We start from the raw sequence: 26,642 nt of genomic DNA, 5'->3' as shown, positions 1-26,642 counted from the left end.
CTAGCCAATACGTATCTATATTTGACACAATTGATATGATATATCTCGATATATCTCTCTACGATAAAATATTTGACACAAAATGATATGTCCCTTAAAACTACCTAACCGATATAATACTCGATACTAATACTTTAAACCTTGCGTGAAGGTGCAATAAAAATTTAAGGTTAATGACTTGAATTTGAGTAAATTTCACCTTATATGTGGGGTGAGGGAGAAGGAAAGAAAATTGATGGGTATTGTGGAAAAGTGATAGTGGTGGGTCCCACTTTTTACTTTTTCCAAATATTTTCACAAAATTTGTAGGGTTTTAAAAAGTCTTGGGGTGGGAAAGTTGGGCTGCTACATCACTAGACACAATGAAGCTTTTCTCTCACTTTTCCATTTCAAAGCAACCAAACAATATATACACTTTTAGAAAAAGTATAAAAAATTTGATTTTTTTAAGAATTTTCCCACCCCACCTTTATTTCTGCAAACAAACCAACCTTAATATTGCGCCTGTATAGCTCCAACTTTTCCCTTTATTATAGTTTATCGCAAAAAAACAAAAAACTTTTTGCTTTTGATCTCCACCATCGGATAAGCCCCCATAACCATCTTTCGTGAGAGTCATAAATCCATCCAACGGTCAGTAGAAAAAGACGTTACACAACTCCAATCTCCCAGTCGTGGGAGTTGAGGAGTTCGTTTGTTCATCGGATATAAATAAATAAAACGGGTTTCGCTATTAAATTTATTACGTTTAGTTTGTAATTTTAATCTCAATCGTTTATTTGGTATATTTAAGGTGCCGCATGGTGCATTGCCGAGCATAACAGAGGATCTTTCTCCCTCATTAATTCATCCCCGTCAGCCAATAGCACAACGTTTACGTTGATTGAAATGGAAGCTGTTGAGCTGGAACGTTTCGTTTCACGTCTTTCTTTCCTCTTTCCTTTTGTTCCTTCCCTCTCTCTCGCTTCCCTCTCGCTCTCGCTGTTTCATCCCTTAAACCTGCTGGAGCTCAGTTCTTACTGTTTTTGCAAGGCGAGGTTCCTTTTTAGTGCTCTGCCCTAGCTTTCGATCTTTTTTCAGCGATGTGCTTCACAATGTCACCTCGCTGTCGCTTTTGATCGTTTATAGCTGGACGCTGTATTTTGTAAGTACTGCATTTCTTGGTGAATCTTTTTTGTTCTTTCTTCTTATTGCTTCTGTGCGATGTACTGTACTAGTTCTTCTTCTTCTTCTTCTTCTCTTCTTTTCATTTCTTTTCTTTTTGGCTCTGCTTCCATTTGAAGCATGTTTTTTCTCTCTTGAAACTGTGATATTGAATCAATGATAAAACCTTATAAGCTCTGATATCGATTTGATTGTTGCTGGTGATAAAGCTCTAAACACCTTCAAACGCTGCTGCCGTTGAAATCATACACCTAACTTCATTTCTCCACAGTGGCATTGTTATCTTCTGGTATTCAGTTTTAGGTAGTATGAACTAACTTGCTTGAGTAAGCTCTTAGTCTCCCTTCCCTCATTTTACTTAATCGAGTTGTCGAAAGCTTCCGCGCTTCGATGCTTTGAATAATGATGTTTTTGAGAGAGGTTTTCGTTTGGAATGTTTCTCAGAGCGTTGTAGTTGTATGTAGTCCACTTGTTTTTCGTCCCACTTTTGGTTTGATTGCGATTAAACCTTTTGAAGCAGATTCATATGCAGAAAACACACTAAGAAAAGGGGGAAAACTGTTTATCACACTAAAAGATATACTCGGGTTCGGCAAATTGCCTAGAACTACAAAGAGATGAGAGCAGTTTCACTAGTAAAAGAGATGGACCACAGTTTCACTACTGGTAGAGGAAGTGGATAAAAGTTTTTCCACAAAAGAAAGAAAAGTATCTTAACCCAAATAGTTGCTTCACCAGCAAGAAATTCCCATAGGGTTAATGGTTTTTATCCTACTTAATTTACTTTCGCTAAAAAGAATTCTTCACAATCTTAATAATCATAAAAAATGACCGTTTAACATGAAACCAAGATATACAAATTTTCTAATCAAGTTTTTAATGTAACAAAGGAAACAGTGTGGAGACTAACTCGACAATGAAGACGGGTCTGGTCTCATCTTGTTTTCAAAGGTTTTAGTGCAACTTATTGTTGAGAGCTTAAGTAGTTAAGCACCATTTTATTTATTTATTTTGGTTGTTATGTTGTTAATAACGTATTGTTCTCTTAATGTTAAAAGCATCATTGTGATTTTTTTTAAATTTTTAATAATTGAATGGGGGTTTTTGAGTTCCAAAAATTATGGATTCAAAAGCATTAATGTTTTATGCCGTTCTTTTTTGTTTTTTTAATTAATTAGGACTGGATTATGGAATTCCAAAACCTTATGAATCATTTCAGTTGATCCGGAGGTCAAGTTTTATTCTTATGCAACAGGCATTGTGGTTTCAGGTTGATAATGCATGTGTATGTTTCCATTGTTCTTGTCACATAAATTGTGCATTGGTAGTCTGTGTATTTCCTTATGTCTTTCAGTTTTCTGTAAATCTTTATTTTGGTGTCTGCGGTTGGTGGGTATAGGCAATATCCTGATGAATGGCACATTCAAGCAGAGGTGTTTTCCCTCTTACAGGTTTCCAACTGACTTAAGAAAAATTTGCTGGCTTCCTCTACCAGTGAAGAGTGTAGGTGGTGTTACATTGACACTAATCATAGATTCTGATCAGACATGGCACCTAATCCTAGAGTTGAAAAGGCCATTGCTGCAATGAAGGCTATTGGTATTCGTGAAGAAATTGTCAAGCCTGTCCTGAAAAAATTGTGGAATGTGTTTGATAAAAACTGGGAGCCCATTGAAGCGGAGAATTACAGAGCTCTTGCAGATGCTATATTTGAATATGAGGAGTCCAAGGTGCATATCTTCTGCGTTTCTGCAAAGCTTTAACTTGTTTGAACCTGCATTTTTGCTTAATCTTTCATTATTTCGGGGTTCATCTATCAGGCAGCAGAAGAAAGGGACAGAGAAGCCAATGCACATGAGATTGAACCTTCTTTGAAAAGACTGCGTAAATCAGGTGGTCAGAACTTAACAGGTTCTAGCTCCAGCCCCACTTCTGGTCAAGGTTCACTTAAAAGACCAAAACTCAAGGAAAAGGATGGATCTGAAAACTGTACCAGAAATGAAAGAACAGAATCCGTGCAGCTTGGAGATGAAAGAGTTGAGGCTGAGCTTGTTTCATCTATGGCACATCTTAGGAACATTGGAAAAGAATCTGCTTCATCACAAATTTGCTGTAAGCAGGAAGGAGCAGATGCATTAAAACTTTGTAGAAGAGATAGAAGAATTGAATCTGACTCTGCTTCCCCTGAAACTGTCATTGGAGAGAAGAGATCACCTTCAGCTATTAGGGACAAAGGGAAGCAGCCTGTATCATCACAGAATGCTTTGAGGGACGAAATCTCTCATTCATGGAGAGAAGCCGGGGCAGTCTGTCTTATAGAGCCCATGATTGAGCCAGGTACTGTTGTTATCCCTAGTGACAAAATTCCTAGTCAGCAAAATGATGCCTTAATTGAGTCAAGAAGCGAGGAACTTACAGATGATTTGCCTCAGTTTGTGGTTCCAATTGCCATGATCCATCCACTTCCAGACTCCCCAAGAAATCATGGTACTTTTTTATTTATTATATTTTCTTCATGATCTATAACTGCCTTACCGTTGTCTTCTCTACACTGCTTCCTGAAGTGTTGAGCTCAACTGGTTCTGGTTTCATAAAATTTGTCAGTCTGAAATTAAGAAACATTTAAATGTAATGATTTATTAAAGTACTCTTCCCAGATCAAAGTTGTGCTATACCAAGACATTGCTCTTCATTACTTATCAGAGTGTTCACAAGTGACTAATTGGAAGCCTGTGTGGCATTTTATGGAAAATGCGTGACAATAATGTTTAAAATGTAATGATTTATTAAAGTACTCTTCCCAGATCAAAGTTGTGCTATACCAAGACATTGCTCTTCATTACTTATCAGAGTGTTCACAAGTGACTAATTGGAAGCCTGTGTGGCATTTTATGGAAAATGCGTGGAATATTATTGTCATAATACTAGAAATGTTTCTGCAATGATATGTATGTTTGCCTTTGTATTTAATGCCACATTCAGAAAAAAAATTACGTGCACACCTATCCATAAAATAAAGAAGATTTACAGTCATATTTTGCTTGAAGCCTTCATCCTACCTTTTATATTTTTTGCAGAATTGATGTGCGAATATGGCTTTTGATATTTGGGTTTATAATTACTGAAATAACCAATATACCAAACTTAAGAAAAACTTATCGGCACGTAAAAGTTGCTTTTCTTTAGAAATCTGGTGCTAGAATAGATCACCTGGTACAATTTGGAGTGAAGAATGGAGCCATGTTTTAATCTTGAGATTGTAAGGCTACAGACTTTACTTTTCTGGGTGTCAAATTTTTCCAAATATTAGGTAATAAGAGAAGGCATGATCTTTCTTTTACCTTCAGAATCATAAATAATTTGGTAAGTTGTTTAGTTTGAAAATCAACTTTAGGTTGTACAGTTTATAGTTTTTACTTGAGTCATATTTACAAGAAGAAGAAGCCTTGTCCCAACTAAATGGGATTGGCTACATGGATTCTTGCCTCCCAATCAGCCCTGTTTAAGGCCATGCTAGATAGAAGCCTAATTTAGGTATATCTTTTCTCAGCACTTTTCTTAAGGTTATCTTAGGTCTGCCTCTAGTTCTTCTAATTTCCTTTAATCTGAAATCGCTTCTCCGTGCAGGGGCATTTAATTACTTTTGTTGAACACCTCAATTGACTCGTCGCTTATCATTTATTGGAGTACTCGTAGACCAGCTCTAATGTGATCGTTCCTTATCTTATCCTTCCTAGTTTTTCCACTCATTCATCTTCAACCTCATTTTTGCTACATGGTGTTTATCAATATGATGCTTATTTAGCAACCCAACATTTTGCATCATAGATCATAACTGGTCGTATGACTGATGTTGCCTCAAATGAATGAGGTCGAGTTCTTCCAAGATCTTTGAGGGGATGAACTCATATGGGACCAAGATAGGGTTTCTTAAAATTTTGGTTATGGGATATGGAGGTTCTTTGTGATATAGGCTGTGATGCGTTGATTTTTTTTGGGAAAAAAGTTAAGTTAGGGTTTTGCAGTTAATGGTTATGTTCTCTTAAATGATATGTAAAATCTCAAGAATACATAGTCCATCGTATGGGAGATCAAGGATAAATTACTTAGGATGGGAAACTGGGGTCTATATGTGTCTAAATGGGTTGAAACTTGGAGGGAAAGCAAGTAATAATATAGGGATATCATTCCCTAGGTTTTTTGGGGTTTCAATGGCTAAATTAAAACATATAAAGGTTCTTGTTTTGGAGTTTTGGGAAGTATGATTTTTTTTTGGATAGTATGAAAATTCAAGAAAATAGTTAGTTGAATTAGTTACATCTTGAAATCGGACAATCAATATGGGCTCAAACTTTTTTCCCCCCTTCTTTTGAGGGGGGAGGGGGGGGGTGTGAGGTTCTTAAAGTTTGGGACACATCTAATAGTTGGATTGGCGTAGATATGATCTTGAATTTTCGGTCTCTAGAAAGTTCAAATATTCAAGAAATTAAAAGAAAGATGATATGTGAAGGGGAATGGAATTAGTGTCGACTTGTTACTTATAACACAAGCCTTGCAATGGGGTGTGATGGAGATGGAAAGAAGTGGAGGTAGGCTAAAAGCACTACTGAGGGAGAATCCTGTAAATAGAAACCCTAGTTTTGCTTACTCGGTCATATGGAGGTCCCTTACCATTGATGAGAAGCTCTGTCAACACCTTGCTCCTAGGCATCAAAACTCTCTTTATTAATTGTATTCTCAAATCTGTCTTTTGTTACATGCCTATGGCTTTATTTATACCCTTTGCATAAGAAGTCCTAGTGAAATTAGTATTTAGAAACTGCCTCTCCTAGTTGTCCTCAACATACTAATCCAAATTCAAATAGGACTCTTATGAATAAACTAAAAGGACTCCTCATCATATCCTAGGTTGACTTAGACTCTTAAAACTAAGATAAAATGTAAGAAAAATACTATTCTGCCCTTATAACTTAAGTTGGGCAGAAGTTACATAATTAGACCAATTAAACTAAAATAATAACCTATTTTCATACCTGACATAAACAACTAAACTTATGGACCCATTGAATAGATCCATGACCACCTAAACCTGCTGAAGAATAAAACATAAGAAAAAGACTATTCTGCCCTTATAACTTAAGTTGGGCAGGAATTCACAGGATTCAAGATGTTAATGCCGCTTGTTTGCTTAAACTCATTTGGAAAATCATCACCAAGGATGATTCTATTTGGGTCAATTGGGTCCACTCATACCTTCTCAAATCCAATTCTTTCTGGATTGTCTCTATCCCCCCTAATCCCTCTTGGACTTGGAGGAAGCTCCTCCTTCTCCGTCCCCGGGCTCTTTCCGCCATCACCACCCACATTTCCTCTGGCTCCTCCACCTCTTTCTGGCAAGATCCGTGGCATCCAATGGGTATTCTCCTCTCTCTCTTTCCCCCCGCACTGTCTATGAATCCCGAATCCCCAAATCCACCTTGCTTTCGGAGTTTAACTCTAATGGTTCTTGGGTTCCTTCCCCGCATCATAGTCTCACGCAAGTCTAGAATTCCCTCCCCCCTATTTACCCCCTCCTTCATGATACTGTTATTTGGTCCCCCACTACCAAATCCTTTACCACGATTTCGGCCTGGAACCTCCTTCGCTCCCCCTCCCCAGCCCCTTCATGGCCCCCCTGGTATGGTTTAAAGGTCATATTCCCCGCCATTCCCTCACTCTTTGGAGAGCCCTAAACCTAGCCCTACCAACCCAGTCTTTCCTTATTTCCCGCCACATCCCTGTGAACCCAAATTGTATCCTTTGTTGGAATGGTATTGAGGACATTGAGCATTTGTTCTTTACTCGCCCTTTATCTAGTGCCCTGTGGAGGAAAGCCCTTGTTACATTTGGCCCCATTCCCGTCGCTCATTTGGGTTTACCCGTGACTGGTCTTGGATTCTAAGCAAATTCGCAGGTACCTCTATTTGTGATCGTATTGGTAAGCTTGTCTTTGGTGCCACAGTCCACCATCTGTGGTGGGAGCGTAATCTCAAGCGCTGGAACTCCAAATCCCGCTCTATCGATACCATTTGGAATGCTATTTATTTTGATGTTTCAGCTAGGATTTCATCCTCTCCCCTCCCCCCGGTTGTTGATTCCCCAAGGAACAGGCTCATTGTTGTTTCTTGGGGGCTCAACTCCCAAATCTCCCCTTCTAGCTGACTCTAGCCCGTGACTTTTTGTATTTTGTTTTCATCTCTTTAATAGATTATTTATTCATCCAAAAAAACTTAAGTTGGGCAGAAGTTACATAATTAGACCAATTAAACTAAAATAAAAACCTATTTTCGTACTTGAGCTAAACAATTAAACTTATGGGGCCATAGAATAGGTCCATGACTACCTAAACCTGCTGAAGAAAGGCCAAATATCCATATCTATCAACCCAAAGTTGATTCCAAAGAAACTTGTCCAATTTGGTGCTGGACCTGCATCAATGATGGTCCTATAACATTTTCCTTTGAGCTTTAAAATAATATGTCAATCACACAAGACCCTAAATGCACCTCTACACTTCATCCACCATATTTTAATTATTTGGGAAACATCATCCCCTATATAACCTTTTTTTTATCTCTAGCCGGACAAAATAATTGCTTGTGGTCTCCTTTCATCAAGTCTCACCACCTTATCATCCATCAGATGTGTCTTGTTTGGATTTAGAAAATTTTTAGTGATTTTATTTTATAAATTTTCCTTCAACGCATGATGGATATTTTGGAAATTCCCCCAAATGGTCCACAAGTGTTGTAAAGTGTGTGGCCCTGCTTTCCTCTTCCACATTCCCGTGGAACCTTTCTTCCCTACTTTGCCTGCCCGGGTCCTTTCTCTCTTTTGGTTCAATGTGTCAAAAGTAACAGATCTTAAGAAAGGTCACAACTTGCAAGTAGAATTTTGTCATCTGTTATGTTCTTTTTTCCCTATATCCAAACCATTTTGTAGTGCCTGAAGTAACCAGATTTAAATGAACACAAAGAGAACAACTGTTGCTTTTGAAAAATGGATTGTGTGTCATATACAGAATGCTAGGATTGAGAACGATCAATATTGGCTACCCATTCTAGTAGCGGTTGCTGATATTCTGATTTACTAACTCAAACATGCTAATGTATTTCACCTTCTTTTGGACAAATAGTTTTCAATCTAGACGGGTTTTTTTTGTGCTAATGGTACTTCCATTTTCATGTCCTCACATATTATTCTTTTTGGATGTAAAGCTGTAAAAGGACCATAAAAAATTACTGGAAGAAAATTCCAGGGAAAGGTGAGTTATATTGAGATATGTGTCTTAATTAGGATGATTAAGAGGTTTTTGTATCTTGAAGAATTGAGTCTTCACTTAGCAATGAAGCAGCACTATGATAGGACTGCCATAGAACTGTGAAATTATTTCACGCTATGATTGAATGACTGCTCCAGAACTGTGAACTTATTTGTTTCCAATTTGAAATGCATGAACTTTGACAGCATCTCTAGATAATGTTTGACACTTGTGGTAAACTTTCTTATTCAAATACTTCAGGTCTTGTTCCTACAAAGGCTTTTTCCAGCATAACAAATTTGTTTCCAATTTGAAATGCATGAACTTTGACAGCATCTCTAGATAATGTTCGACACTTGTGGTAAACTTTCTTATTCAAATACTTCAGGTCTTGTTCCTACAAAGGCTTTTTCAAGCAGAAATTGTTATGCTGTGCAAATGGACGATCAGCCACTCCAGATTTCTGAGTCTGGCGACGCAGAAGGCGAAGGGGATCATGATTTTGTTTCAGATAAAACATGCAAGACTGAAAAGGGGTGTCAAAAAGTAAGCATCCCAGAAGAATCTTCCTCTAGTTTTGAGATTGCCTCTTCACCCCTTGGAGAGGTAAAAATCTTGATGAGCTGTGATTCTGCTCCTGGGAAATCAGGCTTCCATGCACCTAATCTGGATAAAGTTCTTAAAATGGTGGAAGACAGATGTCTAAAATCATACAAAATAGTTGACCCTCATTTCTCTGTGTTGAATATAATGAAAGAATTGTGTATGTCTTTTCTGGAAGTGGGTGCTGACTCTATGGATAAAAAAGCTGAAAATGCAATACCAACTCTTGATGTGACAGATGCTCTGGTACCCAAGCAGAATCTTCAGACCAACTCTAATGTGTCACTGGATTCTTCAAGTGGATCAGGTGTTTTTAAGGTTCTAGTGCCACAAATTTCAAGGAATCTAGCCATGGATGGCCTGGATAGTCATGATCCCGTTACAAGACTCGACCTCAAAGTTGTTAAGAACTCTAATGCTGACTGGAAGAAGAAAAACAAGTCAAAAGGTCAAGACATGGGAGGTTCAAGTAGTTTGGTGCCTGTCCGACAGCACCACGTTGGTGATGTGAGGCCTGTCCATGATGTCAGTGACATATCTAAAGGGGGAGAAAATGTCAAAATTCCAGTGGTAAATGAATTTGGTGGAGAGCAGTATCCACCTTTATTTTACTATATTCCACAAAATGTTGTCTATCAAAGTGCATATGTAAAATTTTCACTTGCAAGGATTGGAGATGAAGATTGTTGTTCAAGCTGTCTTGGTGATTGTTTATCGTCTGATATACCTTGTGCATGTGCACGTGAAACTGGTGGTGAGTTTGCATACACACGGGAAGGCAGACTGAACGAGAAGTTTCTTAATGAATGCATTTCTATGAATCGTGATCCAGCTGGACATCCATCGCGTGTTTATTGCAAAGTTTGTCCTTTAGAAAGGTCTAAAAATGATGACTTGGCAGACTCATGCAAGGGTCATCTAGTGAGAAAATTTATCAAGGAATGCTGGTGCAAATGTGGCTGCAGCAAGCAATGTGGAAATCGAATAGTGCAGCGAGGCGTAACATGCAAGTTACGGGTCAGAAAGCATTTCATTGTTGCCAATTGACATGCATAATTTATTTGAATTTGAGGCGCGCACATGCATATTTGTGGCTTTTCTTCAAATTATAACTTTGTATTATCCTACAGAGCTACTTATGTGACATTTACTTTTTCTCTTATAGAGTAGCTGAAATCAGCTGTCTTCAATTTGTGTTATTCAATTAATGTTATGTTACAGGTTTTTATGGCACCTGAAGGAAAAGGATGGGGTCTCCAGACATGTGAAGATCTTCCAAAAGGTACTTTTGTCTGTGAGTATGTAGGTGAAGTTGTTACTAACATTGAGCTATATGAGCGCAATTTGCGGAGCTCAGGAAAGGAAAAACATACATATCCTGTGCTGCTTGATGCCGATTGGGCCTCTGAAGGAGTGTTGACTGATGAAGAATGTCTCTGTTTAGATGCTACATTTTATGGAAATGTTGCCAGATTTGTTAACCACAGGTAATCTGCTAACAAAGATTGTCTCTTATTCTTGTGGTTTTAGGTATTGCCTGCTTGGCAGGTTTATGTCTTTCATCATTTCATTAAACAAAAAAGTGACATTTGGTACTTTACCTATGTTAATCTTATTGATACCTCTTCTTTCAGTTTTATTTGAATTTGATGCCTTGACTGTTACAGGGGAGGAATTGAAAAAGTTTTGACACAAAATAGAAAAACATGATGAATAAAAACAGATAATGCATATTATGACCATTCAATGTACGCATCCTTATTGTATGGTCATTATTTTTCTTTTTGCTTTTAATAGGAATTTCCTGGTTTTACAGTTAAATTTTTTTTGCATGACCTGCACCCTGTATGATGCATCTAGCTTTTGCCATGTTAGATATGAAATGGAATTTGATGGGTAGGTCAGCATGTCAATTGGCGTCATGTCTAGTTTTGAGGGGCCCAATTGAAATATCAACTTTCATGCACTAGTATTCACCCTTCGGTAATCTATGCATCTACTTGGTAGCCTTTAATTTTTTTGGTGTGTTTGCCATGTTGTCAACTCCAGACTGGAGACTTATCAAATTTCAGGGCCTATTTAATCGTATATTCTCCCATGTGTTGGTATGCACAACAACAACAAGCCTTCTCTCAACTAAATGGGGACGGCCATTTGGATCCTTACCTTCCAATCAGCTTTATTTGAGGCTATACTAGATACAAGGCCTAAGCTATGCATATCCTTTCTCACCACTTTTCTTAGGATTATCTTAGGTCCGGCCTTAGTTCTTCTAATTTCCTTCTTTTTGGATTAGTTCACTTCTCCATATAGGGGCACTTAATGGCCTCTGTTGAACATGGACGTTCCACCTCAATAAGCTTTCTTGTAGCCTATCATTTATTAGAGCTACTCCCAAACCAACTCTGCTATGATCATTCCTTACCTTATCCTTCCTAGTTTTTCTATTCATCTATCTTAGCATTCTCATTTTTGCTACACTAAGTTTATCTCTATGATGTTTCTTAATAGCCCCACACTTTACACCATACATCATAGTCAAATCGTACGATGGTCCTATAGAAATTTCTTTGAGTTTTAAAGGAATAGGTCTATTAGACATGACCTGAGATACACCTCTCCACTTCATCCACCCCATGGTTTTAACTCTTGTGAGATCTCGCCGAGGTCTTGTTTTCATTAGACGTTGAGATAGAACCTTAAGCAAAATTTGAGAAGTAGTAAATCTTGGCCGAGATTTTGGTCCAACCAGGTCTTCCAAATACAATATCTCATTGAGTCTAGAAGAGATATCTCATCTCGACTCGCTTTTTTTGACTTGACCTCTTCCCACCTTGCTGGTTTTTATCTTTTGATCAGATTTTCATTGGAAAAATGCTTGAATCTCCCCCTATGCTGCATCAACACTCCATTTAGCTCATCCACACCAACTAATCAACAAGGATCTAGTGATTTTGAAGCCGACCTTCAACCAAGGTGAGTGTTCTTTCCAAATTTCGTTTTTAGTTTTCAAAAACTATGTTTTACACTAAGTGTTTGGTTTTGGATTAAATATATATCAAACATCTTTGCCTGATCTACTTTTCCTGGAAACAAAATTATTTTCTTAGTTATAATTTTCGGAATGAAATAATATATTTTGTAATAAATTAAAATTAAAATATCATAAAAAATACTCGTGTTTTGAAAATGTTTGTAATATATGTTAGGCTTCATTGGAAGGGCTACAACCTCATGAAGTCAAAATTTTGGTTTATTGTCTCATTGATTTAATGATGTTACTCTTGTACTCTCGTGGTGGAACTTATAAGAAGTACACCTACGTCTTAATGTGAACAACTGGACATATTTTATGTATTATTTGACTTTAAACCTTTATGTTTTTCATATATACACTTAATTTCTCACAAATATAGGGCTACCAGTATGCGTAGAAGGTTTAAGATAGGCTAATTACCCAATTCCACCCCAAATTGAGCCCTAAAACCCATCACAAATGGGCCCTTGTGTTCACTCGAGTTGAGCCTGGAAAAAGTTTCAGATCTCGGTTTTTTGGCTCGGCAAGATCTGGGTTGAGACTCAGACGTCAAACTATGATCCACCCTATTTTAATTCTTTGGGAAACATCATCCTCTATATCACCTCTTTTATTTATGATTGAGCCAAGGTTAATAACTACTTTGTGGAATTTCCTTCTTATCAAGCTTTCACCATGTCATCGGCCATTTGGTCAGCAGCAAATATTCACTTCATGAGTTGGCATGCACACTTTAGTAAATTATACACCTTCTTGGTAGTCCTGGATTGCCTAACTTTTATTTGTCCCCCAGATGTCTGACATTCAAGGACTACAGTTGCCACTGATTGGTATAGGTTAGAGTTTGCCAATGAAAAAGTCAGAGCATTGACACTTGAGATAACCTTGTCATCTTGATTACCGTCTATAGTTGGAGCTTTACAAACCCAACATTCACCAATATGGTTTCAGTAATGAAATGTCTGATCTTTAAAAAAAATTTTAGATGACAACTGAAGAAGCTGGAAAGATTACTGTTAGTTTGCCCAAATAGATTACTTGATGAGGTGATGTACAAATTCAATCATATCATCTGTAATGATTTTCATCGGTACACTGTCTTGATCACATTGATGTCTTAGCTGTCTGTCTGTTCAATTATTATAAGTTGGACCTCTTTTTGTGTTGGCTGCCAATGATTGGAATGTCATATGATAGATGTAGCTGCAGATCAATAATTTTGCTGTTGGATAATGAAGAGACAGGCATAATGATTGAATCCTCACAATGGTAAATGGGTTAATGGTCATTCCTAATGGGGCCTTTAAAAGACAGGCTTGCATTTGGGTTATGTCCTTTTCCTCCCTGCTGCTTAGAAATCACAGAATCAGGAATAAGTTGCAATAGAGTAATTTTCTGCTGTCAAAACTCACCATTCCTTTCGGGTAAGTGGAAGGTTGAAAGCAAGATGTCTTAGCAAGGAAATACAAAGATGATATTAACATGATTCTTCGCTTGCATTTTCTGCTGGTGGATTATCTTCCCAAAAGGCAAGAACACACGTATTCCATATTTCCATTTTAATGGTTCTTGGTCATTTGTCAGCATACACATGCATTGTCGCTTCTGTGATGCCACATAGATAGCAACAATTAAACTTTTCCCAAACAAATAGATACAACAATTAGCTTTTCTCTAGTTTTCCGATCTTTGCCAGGTCTTTCATCTAGTTCTTCAAAGTGTATTAATGCCATTGACATCCTAGGCACTGCAAGGGAGTAACAAAATCACAGTTTTCTTTTCTTTATAAAGTAAATTTTAAATTTAGGTGGCCTTGGAGCTCTAATTTAGATTGGTTGGTTCTGTTGCTTTCCTTTAATTTTAGTCAGACCATTTATTTGCTTTTTAAAGGCTGGCTGAGAGACTAAGGTGGTTGTCTTTTTGTCTTTTTGGTTCTTATCTCCACCTGTTTTCTTGTGATTTCTATAGATGTTTGGATGCCAACATGATTGGGATTCCAGTGGAAGTGGAGACTCCAGATCATCACTACTATCACGTATGCTATCAGAGTATCTTCTTGCACAGATGCTTATGAGTTTTATATTTTCTGAAAATTGGATATAGTGAGATGTTTCTATGTGGTCTTTAATGCAGCTTGCTTTCTTTACAACGAGAAACATAGATGCTTTTGATGAGCTTACTTGGGTAAGTTGTCTAGATTGCTCTATGCTCCATCTAGAGCACATCTGGAATCACCTTCTGTCCCATAATAATATTGTATTTTTTGTCCTTTTCCTTTTTGACTCTTATCACTTGTGGTCACAGCATCTTGACGTCAAAATTTCTTTATGGAATGATTGTTGTGGTTTACTTAAGCTTATTAAGTAGATAATGTTGGATTATGGCGTATGTATTAATAATAATCCTCCTTGCTACACACACACACACACATATATATATATATATATGGTCGCTCCATAATTTGGTGCCCGGTGGAGAGGATTGTGAGTTCACAAAATAGTGAATGGAGTCAAGTGAGTTTTATGGAGGCATCTGTGAAAGCCTTCTATTCCAATTCAGTAGACGATCATGCAATAGTCTTTTGCTTCTTGAATAACCAGGAGATGAGATTGGACCCCATGAAAACTCATAAAGCCCCAGTTGGTTTTTGACCATCACCATTGTTAGGAACCTGTGAATTGAATACTCAAGCGAAATTGGTAAGATTTAATTACTAGAACACCCAGATAAGAAAACAAGAAAGATAACGTTGGTTTTGATGGTGTCAGTCACCCCCTACAGAAAACGCTGCCCAAACCTCACATAGAATATCCGATACCCTCCCTCACATATTTCCCCCCTTTTATAATCCACCAACCAGCAGGTTGTTGATAATCCCACTCTTACTCTCCTCCACATGGCTTCCTGCCAGGGTCATAACAACCACTGCCAGCCCAATCAGCGTCAAAGGATGCTTGGAAGCCTGGATCAGTGAAGCAATGAGTGAATGAACCATGGAATTGGGTAGAGTTATGATACTGCAGGACCCATTTTACATGGGACCAATTAGATCGGTTGGGGAGTGCATAAACTTGCATGCTTGATTGACAGAAAAGGCCAAATCAGCTGTATTAATTTAATGTATTGCAAGGCCCCCACAATGGAGCGATATGTTGTTGGTTCAGCTAATGGGACACCCCCTTAACTAGATACTTTTGTGGTAGTTGCCATGATGGTGTGCACAGGTTTGGACTCAGTCATCCTGACACGTTTTAGTAAATTGGTGATGTATTGAGATTGTGAAAGTAGTAGTAGTATACCCGTAGCAGGTCATAGTACCTCTACACCCAGAAAGAAATGCAGAGGTCCAAGATCCTTAATGGACTAGGAGTCGACCAATAGTTGGAACTTGGAAGTAGAGTAGTCACATTAGTACTGTGGCCTGCTTGTGAGAACAATATCATGAACGTATATGAGCACAAAGGTGATTGAAGTACCATGACACCTGATGAACAGGGATGAATGAAACCCAGAAATAAGTAGGAAGTCAGTATGTGAAACCAAGCTCAGGAAGCCTACTTAAAGACATCAATGGACTTATGAAGGCAACAATTGGCTCGAGGATGAGTGGGGTTGGTCTGTTGTTGAGACCAGCTGCTTAAGCCATTTGCGCATCTTCATTGAGTACACCATATAGGAAAGCATTTTGGACATCTAATTGGCTGACAGACCAGCCGTGTGAAAACCTGTAGCAATAGCAACTAGCTGAGCCTTATAGCTTTGTAGACTCCCATCAACCTTCCTTTTAACTTTGTAGCTCCACTTGCAACCCATTATGTTCACATAGGGAGAGGGTGGCAACGAATGACCTAGCATCATTGCATAGCAAGGCATTGGACTCAGTTGACACAGTTGGATGCCATTCCAGGGTTCGATTAGCTTGGAGAAAATAGTTTGGTTCCGTCAAAGGGGTGTTGGGAGAAGAGGTGAGGGCTTGTGGAGGAGTAAGAATATGTGAGCAAAGGGTCATTGAATGGGTATGAGTAGAGGGAGGTTGGGGGGAGGGGGATGAGAGGGTGTGGGTAATCCTGATGGGGTAGTTTGTGCTATAAGATCTAGAAGTGTGTGGGTTTTGGTAGGGATGATGGAGGATGTGGAGGTTAGGGTAGGTGGGGAGGGAGGTATTGGATAGGAGAAAGCAGTAGGACATAGGGGGAAGGATGGTGAGAGAGAGCAGACGAGTAAAAGTAGAACCATAAGAAACATGGAGAGCGTCTGATATGGAATCCTTCTAAAAGCAATAGGAAGAGCCTTATTGGAGACAAAAGTAATGAGAAGGCTCATGATGATTGAGTCTTGTTTGAGCCAAGCACAAGCAGTGTCGGTGTCAGAGGGACATGCAAGGTTTCCATTGAGGTAGCTGAAGAGATCTTGACCACTGAGTACAGGAGTGACTCGGATCTTCCAAAAAAGTAAGTTTTTACTACTAGTAAAGCTTCAAAGAGAGATGATGCTGAGCTGCCCACAAGGGAGGAGATGAACTCATAGTAGCGATGGAAGTATTGGCAGGTGGGTAGAGAGAGGGAAAGAATCTGAACCGTTTGACATGATAAGGCTTTTTAGACCAAAAAGGTAGAAAGTAAAAGAAACCCAGGTTTATGAGAGCTCGTTGGAGAAGCCTGCTCTAGATACCATATTGTCTTAGATAATCATCTTCCTTCTTGTCTCAAGTAGAGAGGCCCCATATATATATATAAATATAAATATAGGGTACAATGAATTGTTTTACATGTGAGTACAATGGGATGTAAAAACCTTGACTTGAGTAAGATTCCACAAGATCTTAGTAGAGTTGAATTCCATGCTATGACAACTTGACTTATGGTACCTATGTTTTGAGGACTACACAAGCAGCCTATGCATTGCATTAGTTTGACTCAAGGTAGCCTGTGTCTTGGGGAGGATTACTCAAGCAGCCCATGCATCGAAGTGCCTTGTGGATATCACAAAATGTGAGAAACACCAATCATCATATTTAATAAAAAGTAACCCAGGTGAGAAGTCTGTCCTTATTCCTCACTGTAAGTTCAAGCTACCCTAACATGTTTGGATTTTGCAATTGGGCGTGCTAAGGATGTTCTCTTGAGATTCTAAGCATAATTAGGGAGGCTGGAATGTACTTGTTAACTGCTTTGATGGATAATTAAGGACCTAGGTTTGGGCTTACGGTTTCCAGCCTGCCTTTGATTTGCTAAAACCAAAATATTTCAAGAAATCCCAAAATTTTGGTCTGCTGGTGGACACTTTCCAGGTCCAGGTGTTCCTGCAAACCCAGGAGGGGAATCTGGGATTTTCAGATTTTCCTGAATTAGGGCAAATTTAGGGTTTCAGTTCAGATCTGGGCTGCTTGGGACCTTCATGGAACCCTCGAATGGCATAGGGAGTGGGTTCCTCCTATTACCCCTTATTTTTCTCTGGCTTTCCTTTCTTTTTTTCTGAATTTTTGTTTTCTGCTCCTGCCGCCAGAAACAGGGTATTGGAGAAGAGGGAGGGACTTCAGGGACCATGGGAAGCTTTTTTTTTTTTTTTTTTTTTTTTGGGGGGGGGGGGTGGGGATCAACTCCAGGATAGTTGTGGGGCCTAGGGGAGGTATTCCTGAGCTAAATGGGTGGGAAAAGGCTGCTAGAGGGGATTTGAAGGACTGGTTAGGGGATTCTGGGTGCAGACACAGGGGGAGGACAGGGAGGGCTGCGAGAGGTAGGAGAAGGGCTGGGAATACCTGGGATGATTGGGCTGTATTCTGGAGATTGATTTGCTTGCAGCTCTGGTTGTTTTCGACAGTTGAAGGCTGAAACAGGAAGCTGGGATGGCAGAGAAGATCTGAACACAATTACTTTGACAACTGCAGGGTCCCCCTCAAAGGAACCTGCAAAACCTCCTTGGCTATAAGTCTCAAGTATCTTTATTAATCAAAAACCAATGAGCTCTGTATTAGGTTTGAGCTTTTATTAGCCCTTACAACTTGAAATAAAATCAAATTCTCCTCCTAACCAAACTCAACTTAGGTTCCTTGACTAATTGGGAATCTTATCTACTAACAACTGACTTCACAGACTCCAAATAGAACAAATAACTGACTCCTAACCTGAATTATTTACTTAAATAAAGAAAAATAATACTGGAAGACAAAATTTCTCCCCAAAGGTGTGTGCACAAACTAGGGAGGCTAACCCATCTTGTGGATCCTCTTCTTTGTGTTCACATCAGATCTTCAAGTTTGGCCCCAAAAGTCTAGGAGACTTATTTTAGACTGTCTAAACTTAATGGAATCCTTTAATTGTAGAAAAACACAGCCACAAATTGTGGTTGGGAGTTTGATTTTGAACGCTAGGTTTACAGTATGCATTTTGTGTTGTATACATTCACTAATATGGTCTCTCCCGTACTAACTTTTGTACTAGACAAACTTGTAGTCAATTAGAACAACTAAATTATGCATTGGGAGTGACTGAACATAAAAACTATATATGGGAGTGAGGAATACAAACGAGTAATTGCTATGTGCATCCAAGATTCCTAGTACTACATCAGGTTCAGGGCAGGATGAAACTCACTAACAGAATGTTGTCGCTGACTTGCTGCTGAAGCAAGTTATCCTCCTACATTCCTACTGTATGCTGACCATGTCATAGTTTGTTGCCCCTGCTGCACGGAATTCTTGTCAACTGATACAAGGATCTGGACTGGATTGACCATTTCTGGTGCCAATTTCAGACTCTTGAACTTCCCGACTGATTATTTCTGCTTTTAGAAGCTCAAACTCCTTGATTTGATCCTTCTATTTGGGTGACTTTCCACTATTACCAATTTTGGTTGGTGCTGGGTTGTTCTGCACCTCCATTTGATGGCAGAGTATTATCTCTTCTGCATGAGGTAGTATTCTTGTCGAGATTTGATAATTGACGCTTCTAATGTACCTCATACATGATGGTTTGTGGAATCATCTGCACTTCTTTGTAGTATTATGTGAGTTGTAATTTGTCAGATTTTGCTATGAATTGCAGGACTATGGGATAGATTTCGATGATCATGATCACCCTGTGAAGGCATTTCAGTGCTGCTGTGGAAGCAAGTTCTGCCGAGACAAGAACCGTTCAAACAGTACGTATATGCCATGATGACATAATCGTAAGAGGCATGCTGCTGGATTTCCATACAGATTTGTGACGGAAAATGGATGCTAATTCTGGGGTATTGAATTATAAGGAGGGAAAAGATCTTATGGTCTTGCTGTTTCTTGATAGGGTCATTTCTGAACATACTAAATCTCTTTGGGTCTAACAGTTTAGGAATCACCACATGTCTTTTGGAATATGTCTTACATGTTGCATTCTTGCCTATATTTATATTTAAATTATGTTAGAGTGCTAATAGTCATGTACAGGTTAAGAACTTGCTGGAGAGATTGTTCAGGCAAAAAAGACTTAAGATTGAGAGATAAGTTGTGAATAGAAGCCCCTGCCATAAAAAAGAAACTAGAAATTTAGCTTATTTAGGGCCGTGGTCAGGTCGGAGATTAAAACGAGATTTCAAACATAGACTTCAAATCGGAGTTAAATTTAAAAATTGTGTTTGGTTGGGAAGAAACGTAATTCACCTAAAATTTATTTGACGCTATTTTGGTGTACAAGGCTTTTTGAATCTCGGTTCCCCCTCCCTCTCGTCCCTCCTCGGCCGGCGCGAGATTGCTATGGTTGCTCTGTTCTGCCCGGCCCTTAAACATCTGGAATAAATGTTCTGTTAATGCTAGTCTAAATCAATGTCTGGGCTGAGGGACCAAAGAAGAGGTACGTTCGCCATTTCTGAAGAATAACTGCTGGTATCTTATGTTTGTGCTTCATATGGTAAATGCTTTTGAAAGTGGAAACTCCTTTCACATCCTGAACCAGAACATTGTCAGTTTGGCTGATTCATAGTTTGATCCCATTATACTGTAGACCAGCTGCTACTTACACATTATGGTGGTTCTAAATCAATGAAAAATAATGCTTGTCTCTTTGACATTGTTTTGTGGTACAGGAGGCAAGTCACTAGTCTTGTGTTGATCAGTGTGTAAGTCTTACTGCTGGAAATTACTGGATCTCGAGGACATGTGATGATTTTGGCTCTTTGATGCTACTTTTTAACATGGAAATGCTAACATTGAGGAGAAATCTGTTGATTGAAGTGCCCGAAGGGACACTTGATGGAGTACTGGTCAGTGGATGGTTCATTCCTTTCTTGGTGAAAGCACTGATGGGATATTTCGGGGGAAACTGTACAGCTTTTTACAGATCAGAGGGTTTAGCTTCTTCAAACAGTAGATTGTACGTTTTTTTTTTTTGGTTTCACTGGTTCAATTTTAGTTTTTAGGCATAATTCATGGTTTTGAGAGAATCTGTTCTGCTAGAGGGTTGTTGGATGTCCAAAATCCTCTTATGGCTTGAAGGAAATTTTGCTAGATTTTCTGTACGGTTTCATTTCTGCAAGGAAGTAATTCAGTATTTGGTCTTGCTAATGGAGATAGGTAAAGTGACAAAACAATCTTGAGTATACAATATGATCATATAAATAAAAAATATTTTCAAAGGATTGAAGAACTTGATCTCCAGCAGCAAAATCTAACAAGGCTGTTTTGAGGAACTCTAGGCTTCCGTGGCAGCTTAAGTCGGGCTAGAAGTTGCTTGAACTTAATGGAGCTGCGTACGGTTGGCCTTCCCAGACACTACTAATTTATTTGTGGGTGCCTTTGCAGGTGGAACCAACAATCTCGAAAAGATAACAAAAATTGAATCTAATGAAATAGATTCATCGGATGTTATTCTTTTCATTATTGGAATTTACTCTTCAAATTAAAGATTCAGCTATTAGGAAATTGTGAATTTTGTAGCTCATAGCCTCATACCTTTTTCAAACATACAGGAAAAACTAGGATTTACTCGCACCAATCCAGGAATGGGGGTGGGTGATAAGACCATACATCTCAATGGAGAGGTCGTGGGTTTGACCCTTGTGGACGGCATTTCTAGTATTTAAAAAAAAAAAAAGCAAGTTCCAAAAAAAAAGAAAAAAATTAGGATTCATATCTATTTTGGTTGCCTTGAAATGTATTTTTTAATCTCCAAAGAATGACTCTTCTCAAAATCTCAAAAGGTGTTGAGCTATAATCTCATTCTAAGGATTCTCGTGGTTTTTGAGAACCAGCTACAAGAGAATGGAATGGAAACTTCCCTCTTTTTTCACTTGACTCGTTTGTCTTAAGAATATTGGTGATTTTCCTCTCCCCCTGCGCCCCCCGGGGGCCCGTCCCAAGTGGGGCCTGTCAGTCCATGCTTGTCCCTTGGAGTTGTGTCCTGGGGTGATCTCGTAGTTCCTATAGGTGGAGATGATGGGGTTGGTCCATGGAGTTTTCTTTCTTATTGCACATCTTGCTCAAAGGGTTGAAAGGAGATAGTGCATCAAGCTGTTCGTAATGTCAAACTTGATCCTCTTTCCCATGGTTCCTAGATGAGGGAACCCTAGGAGAGCTGCCGACTCCAACTACCGTCCATTGAACTCAATTGAAAGGTCTTGAGTTGTAATCCCATTCTAAGGATTCTTGTGGTTTTAGAGAATCCAGATCTAGGAAACAAAAAACAAGACTTCCCCCCTTTTTCACCTAACTCATTAAGAATGATTGATTGATTTCCTTCTCTAATCTTTATTACCCCATCTAAGAGCGAGACACCCAATGCATTCCTCTTATTGAATAGGGTTATATGGTTGATATGTGACCTCTGGATGTTGAAGGTGATCTTGTAGTTCCTACAAGTGGATACGATGGGTTTTTTTTTTTTGGTACGAAGATACGATAGGGTTAGTCCATGGATTTTTCCTTCTTTTAATGCATTTCACTCAAAGAGTTGAAAAGAGATGGTGCATCAAGTTGTTTGCAAACATCCAACATGATCCTCTTTCCCCGGGATCCCAAACGAGGGAACCCTAGGAGAGCCGCCGACTCCAACTATTGTCCATTAAACTCAATCATTTATCATGACCCAACAAATACTTAATTTTGTTTAATTGAGATTTAGATAATTTACGAACTAGCCTATCAAATTAATCTACATTTTTATATAGTTTTTAAAATTCCAATCTGGATTGACTTTCTTTTTTTTTTTATTTTTTGTTAAGTTCAACAATAATGTATTCATGAGTAGAGTTCATAAGAAAAAAAGATACAAAGATCTTTCAACCACATAGTGAACACTGGCACTAATGTCGGCCAATTTAAAACCTCTTTTCTCAACTATGCTAAAACTTCATATTTAGGTTGTATTTTTTTTTTAGGTTTTGAATTAAGATAAATCTTACCAAAAACAATCAGAAATTTTTTACTTGAATAAGTTTATTTATTTACTTTTCTGAACATGCACTTTTATATATGAAAAAATTTCGTATTGCTCAGATTTTAAAAAAGATTTACTCATTAAAGTATTTTTAAAATGTTTTTAATTAAATGAATTTTCTTTTTTATGTATCGAAGGTAGGATATTACATATGCACGAGGTATAGATCTCATCCGGCGATCAACCCTGCATTAGCTAAATTTAGTTTATTAGAAAGTAGGGTTTACCAGAAAAAAAAAAAAAAAAAAAAAAAAGAAGTAGGGAAAAAAATTCATATTGGAGGGTATGTTAGTCAACTCCTACTTGAGATTTTCGGAAGTTCAGTGACGTTCAACGCTTTCACTGAACCCTAGCTATAAAATTTACGGCCTCGCTAACCAGTCTCACTGGCACGCAGGCGGGAGGAGGATCTGGTGCAAAATGTCGAAGCGAGGTCACTATGTCTTCTTCTACATTTCTTCATTCTGTTGGATTAGGGTTTTTGGTAACAGAGTTTGTATTTGCGAGGGTGAAGTTTCTAATGACCTTTGCTGTTAATGGGTTGCAGGTCGCGGAGGTTCGGCCGGAAACAAGTTCCGGATGTCGCTGGGTCTTCCAGTTGCGGCAACTGTTAACTGCGCAGATAACACCGGAGCGAAGAATCTTTACATCATCTCCGTGAAGGGTATCAAGGGTCGTCTCAACCGATTGCCCTCAGCTTGTGTTGGTGACATGGTGATGGCTACTGTGAAGAAGGGGAAACCCGATCTTAGGAAGAAGGTCATGCCTGCCGTCATTGTCAGGCAGCGCAAACCTTGGCGCCGAAAGGATGGCGTCTTCATGTACTTTGAAGGTAAAGATTCTGAAGTCTGATTGTTATTGTTAATGTAATGCTTCAATGTATGATATTTCAGGGGCTATGTCGTTTAGAATTTTTTGTCCATTTTGAGCTCTTTCAATCTTTCTTTCGCACCACTGTTATGTAGGTAACTATTTCGATTTTGGGGTAAGGGTGAGATCTTGATTGTTTGAATTGGGAGAATGTTAAGTGTTTTGGTATATTTATTTATTGATCTCCAGTGAGTGAAAACAATCGAACAAAATCCAAGTTGCAGTCATTGGGACTGTTTTTCTTCTTCTAAATACCGCACTTGAGGGAACATGTGTAGGGTTAATTGTAGAAACAAGGTTGCCCAGTTCACAATTACGTTACTTAATTCTTGCTTTGGGGGGTGGGGGGTGGGGGAAAGCCATAGATGCTGCTTGTTTGATATAGCAAGTAATTTTGAAGCTTATTTTTGTTGTTGTCACATTGGGTATTAGTTATGGGATTTTTTTTTAAATGTTGGATTATCTGCTATCCGAAATGGATTACTTATCATCTGTTGCACAGTTGTGAGCAATGCATTTTTCCTGAAGGTTGTTTACTTGCTGACAGGTTAGACTCAATTGAGCTGTTGCTTCTTTGCTAGTTGAGTTGTCTCATTACCTCATGTGATTACTCTTAGACAGAAGCATATATCAAGAAAAGCCAGTTTTAAACAACATGGTGCTTTTCTCTGGCATTGTGTTACCTGTCTTCTGGTATATTTATCTTCCATCAATTCCGAATTCCAAATTAGAACCAGGATTATCCAATGGTCTAGGGAGGGTAATAGTAACTAAGTACATAGGGAGAGGCCTAATGCTCTGAGTGGGAGTTAAAGTTTGATAAGCATAAGGGTCTGTAGAAGCTATCAGTAAACACATGTCTAATATGGGCTGTGTAGACACTGCTACTGCTAATAACCAGGACTTGATGGACCTTTTCTCACTTCGTTTGGGGGTTTAGATGAGATGGTGTGAGTATACCATATATTTATAGTTTTGATTGGACTGACTCATCATCTGATGTGGCCCGTTTCCTTGATTAACAATGAAAACAAAAACAAAACTAGGACTAATGGAAAGCCTAATATAATTTTTTGGTTGGATTTCAACAATCCAGTCGGCGAAGGAGTTTAAAATCCACCAAAAATTCAGAGTAAATCCGTGGGTTTTAACGGATTCAACCAGACATTCTCTCCTTATTTACAATGTTCCTAGTCTTTCAGTACTCAATCCATTCGGTAGTCTCACTGGGTGGTGTGTTAGATGATGGGTTGCTGACATTATGATTTCTTGTCTGTGCCCTGAAAGTTTTCACACATATAACATAATAATAGTTACTAAAGTTAATCATTACAACGTAATAAATAATGCTTAATTTCTTGGCTGCCCATTGATTGAGTATCCATTGACGATCATTGTTATGCCTCGGTTTTTGCAGACAATGCGGGAGTCATAGTGAATCCCAAGGGAGAAATGAAAGGTAACTTCCATTCTTCAAAGCAGATTACTATTGTTCTCAAAGTCAGATATTTGCACATATTGAACTTCCTTATTTTTGGGTGATGGCTTGTCTTTGTAATTCTTGTTGTTGGAGTTCTTTCAAACTCTGAAGTCCAAAGCTTTTATTGGTTTGGGTGGAGACATCCAACGCATGACTTGGTTGTTTTAACCACATCACTTGGTTGTATTAACCTCTTTACTGATGTTAGACAATATAATTATCTGTTCCTTTTTTGAATTTCTCAGTTTTCTCGTGCATGTTGGTTTTGCAGGATCTGCTATTACTGGTCCAATAGGAAAGGAATGCGCAGATCTCTGGCCTAGGATTGCCAGTGCAGCCAATGCCATTGTTTAAGAGTTGAGTTCCGGCTAAGATCTTCAGAAATGTATCTATGACTATTCAATTTTGTTTCTTTGCTCATAGGGTTTTGGGATTACTTTTATTTGGTTTTCTTCGTTGATATTTTCTTGCTTTTGGTGCTGTGAAATTTAGGTTTTTGAATGAGAAAATGCTGGATGTTCTTTTACATTCTTGAATTTGTTATCTTCGCCATACAATGTCAAGCACAAATTGAGTTTGTTTGCCTAAGAGAAATTTCAAGTAGATATTATTGATTGTCCTCCGTTTGGAAAGAAAGGCTTGTGTCATTGAGTGGTTTCTTCAATTATTCCAACCGAACTGTGTAAAGATTCGAGTGGAATGCGAATGGAAAATTTTCTAGGGAAAAGGTTTACAAAATTGGTGGGTATTAATCATGTTTCACATTCAAACATCTAAGAAGATTATTAGATTCTATTAGCAAAAGTTTCATTAAACCAAATTGCACTCTTTCGCCTTGCCTGACTTCAGTTTCCATTGAACTCTCGCTCCGCCCCAAGGCCCCCAACTGTCACCTTATGCTGACGTCTTAACCCCTCCCAACCCTAACCAATTCCTCCCCGCAGAGGGTAAAACTAGTGATTTTCAACACAGTGTCCTTGTTGTCAAAATTACAAGTTATTGACAATTAAGATTTTTTATTAAATGATGAATAAAATGATATAAATATTCTTATTTTTACTTAATTTATTTAAAATTTAAAATACAAATTATCCAAATACCTTTTGGACCAAGGTGCGACATCTCGCCAAGATGTCGCATTTCGTGGGTTGACGAAACCTGTGAGGTCGAGATTTCACCGACATTTTCAAGAGGTGCAAAGTCTTTAGAGTGCATACATGGTTTGACTGTTTCAACCACTTTGAAGTTTGGCAACTGGCAAAAGTGCAGGAGTGAAACGTGCAGTGGCTAAAATGAAGAAGCAGCTGCAAACACAATTTCAGCCACAACATGTATTACAGGGTGCAATCTCAGGGAAAGGGTTTGTAAGGTTTGGAGAAACTCGAGCGAGAAGAAGAGGATGAGGCAACAAAGACCATGATTTCCTACGATTTTCGTGAAGAATCTACGATTTTCGCCTATTTTGTTAGTTTGCCGTAAAATCAGCATATGCAATAAATCGATTTTGCCCCCACTTTCGTTTCGTTCCTCATTGAATCGGGCAAAATTTGCCGATATGTTTTTCCGTGCTTTGGAGAGTAAAATGATATTATTACTCAAATGCCCTTTGAACAATGATCATATTGCTCTCAATGGAATAAAATAACATAATTACTTCACATTTAACACTCTTTCATACCCAACCCTTAACTGGGTGAAAATGATTTTCTCTTCACCCATCATCTATCTATACTTAAAAACCCCCCCCCCCCCCCCCCCCACCCCCCCCCCCCCCCCCTGTGC

The 26,642-nt window shown here is 38.6% G+C and overlaps 2 protein-coding genes and 1 non-coding gene across 3 annotated transcripts; all 3 read left to right on the top strand.

Annotated features, from left to right (window-relative positions):
• Nucleotides 1–910: 910 nt before the first annotated feature.
• On the top strand, nt 911–20,665 carry LOC149009929 (putative inactive histone-lysine N-methyltransferase SUVR2). Its single transcript, XM_089161442.1, has 9 exons — nt 911–1,144; nt 2,616–2,894; nt 2,985–3,651; nt 8,853–10,084; nt 10,289–10,554; nt 14,073–14,139; nt 14,238–14,288; nt 19,148–19,244; nt 20,163–20,665. Exons 2-9 carry the CDS (start codon nt 2,712–2,714, stop codon nt 20,186–20,188), a joined length of 2,589 nt encoding a protein of 862 aa, XP_089017568.1. The 5' UTR covers nt 911–1,144; nt 2,616–2,711; the 3' UTR covers nt 20,189–20,665.
• Nucleotides 20,666–22,839: 2,174 nt separating this feature from the next.
• EMB2171 (Ribosomal protein L14p/L23e family protein) lies at nt 22,840–25,602 on the top strand. Its single transcript, XM_089164192.1, has 4 exons — nt 22,840–22,943; nt 23,058–23,342; nt 24,798–24,839; nt 25,132–25,602. Exons 1-4 carry the CDS (start codon nt 22,931–22,933, stop codon nt 25,212–25,214), a joined length of 423 nt encoding a protein of 140 aa, XP_089020318.1. The 5' UTR covers nt 22,840–22,930; the 3' UTR covers nt 25,215–25,602.
• LOC149009928 (small nucleolar RNA snoR137) lies at nt 23,946–24,081 on the top strand. Its single transcript, XR_016174916.1, has one exon. It is a non-coding gene; the product is annotated as a small nucleolar RNA snoR137 (small nucleolar RNA).
• Nucleotides 25,603–26,642: the final 1,040 nt, after the last annotated feature.

Source organism: Hakea prostrata, chromosome 7 (genome assembly GCF_041222555.1).
Source record: "Hakea prostrata isolate BN-2017 chromosome 7, UWA_Hpros_2, whole genome shotgun sequence".
In the NCBI taxonomy this organism is placed as follows: Eukaryota; Viridiplantae; Streptophyta; class Magnoliopsida; order Proteales; family Proteaceae; genus Hakea; species Hakea prostrata.
This window is presented reverse-complemented; position numbering and strand designations above follow the sequence as displayed.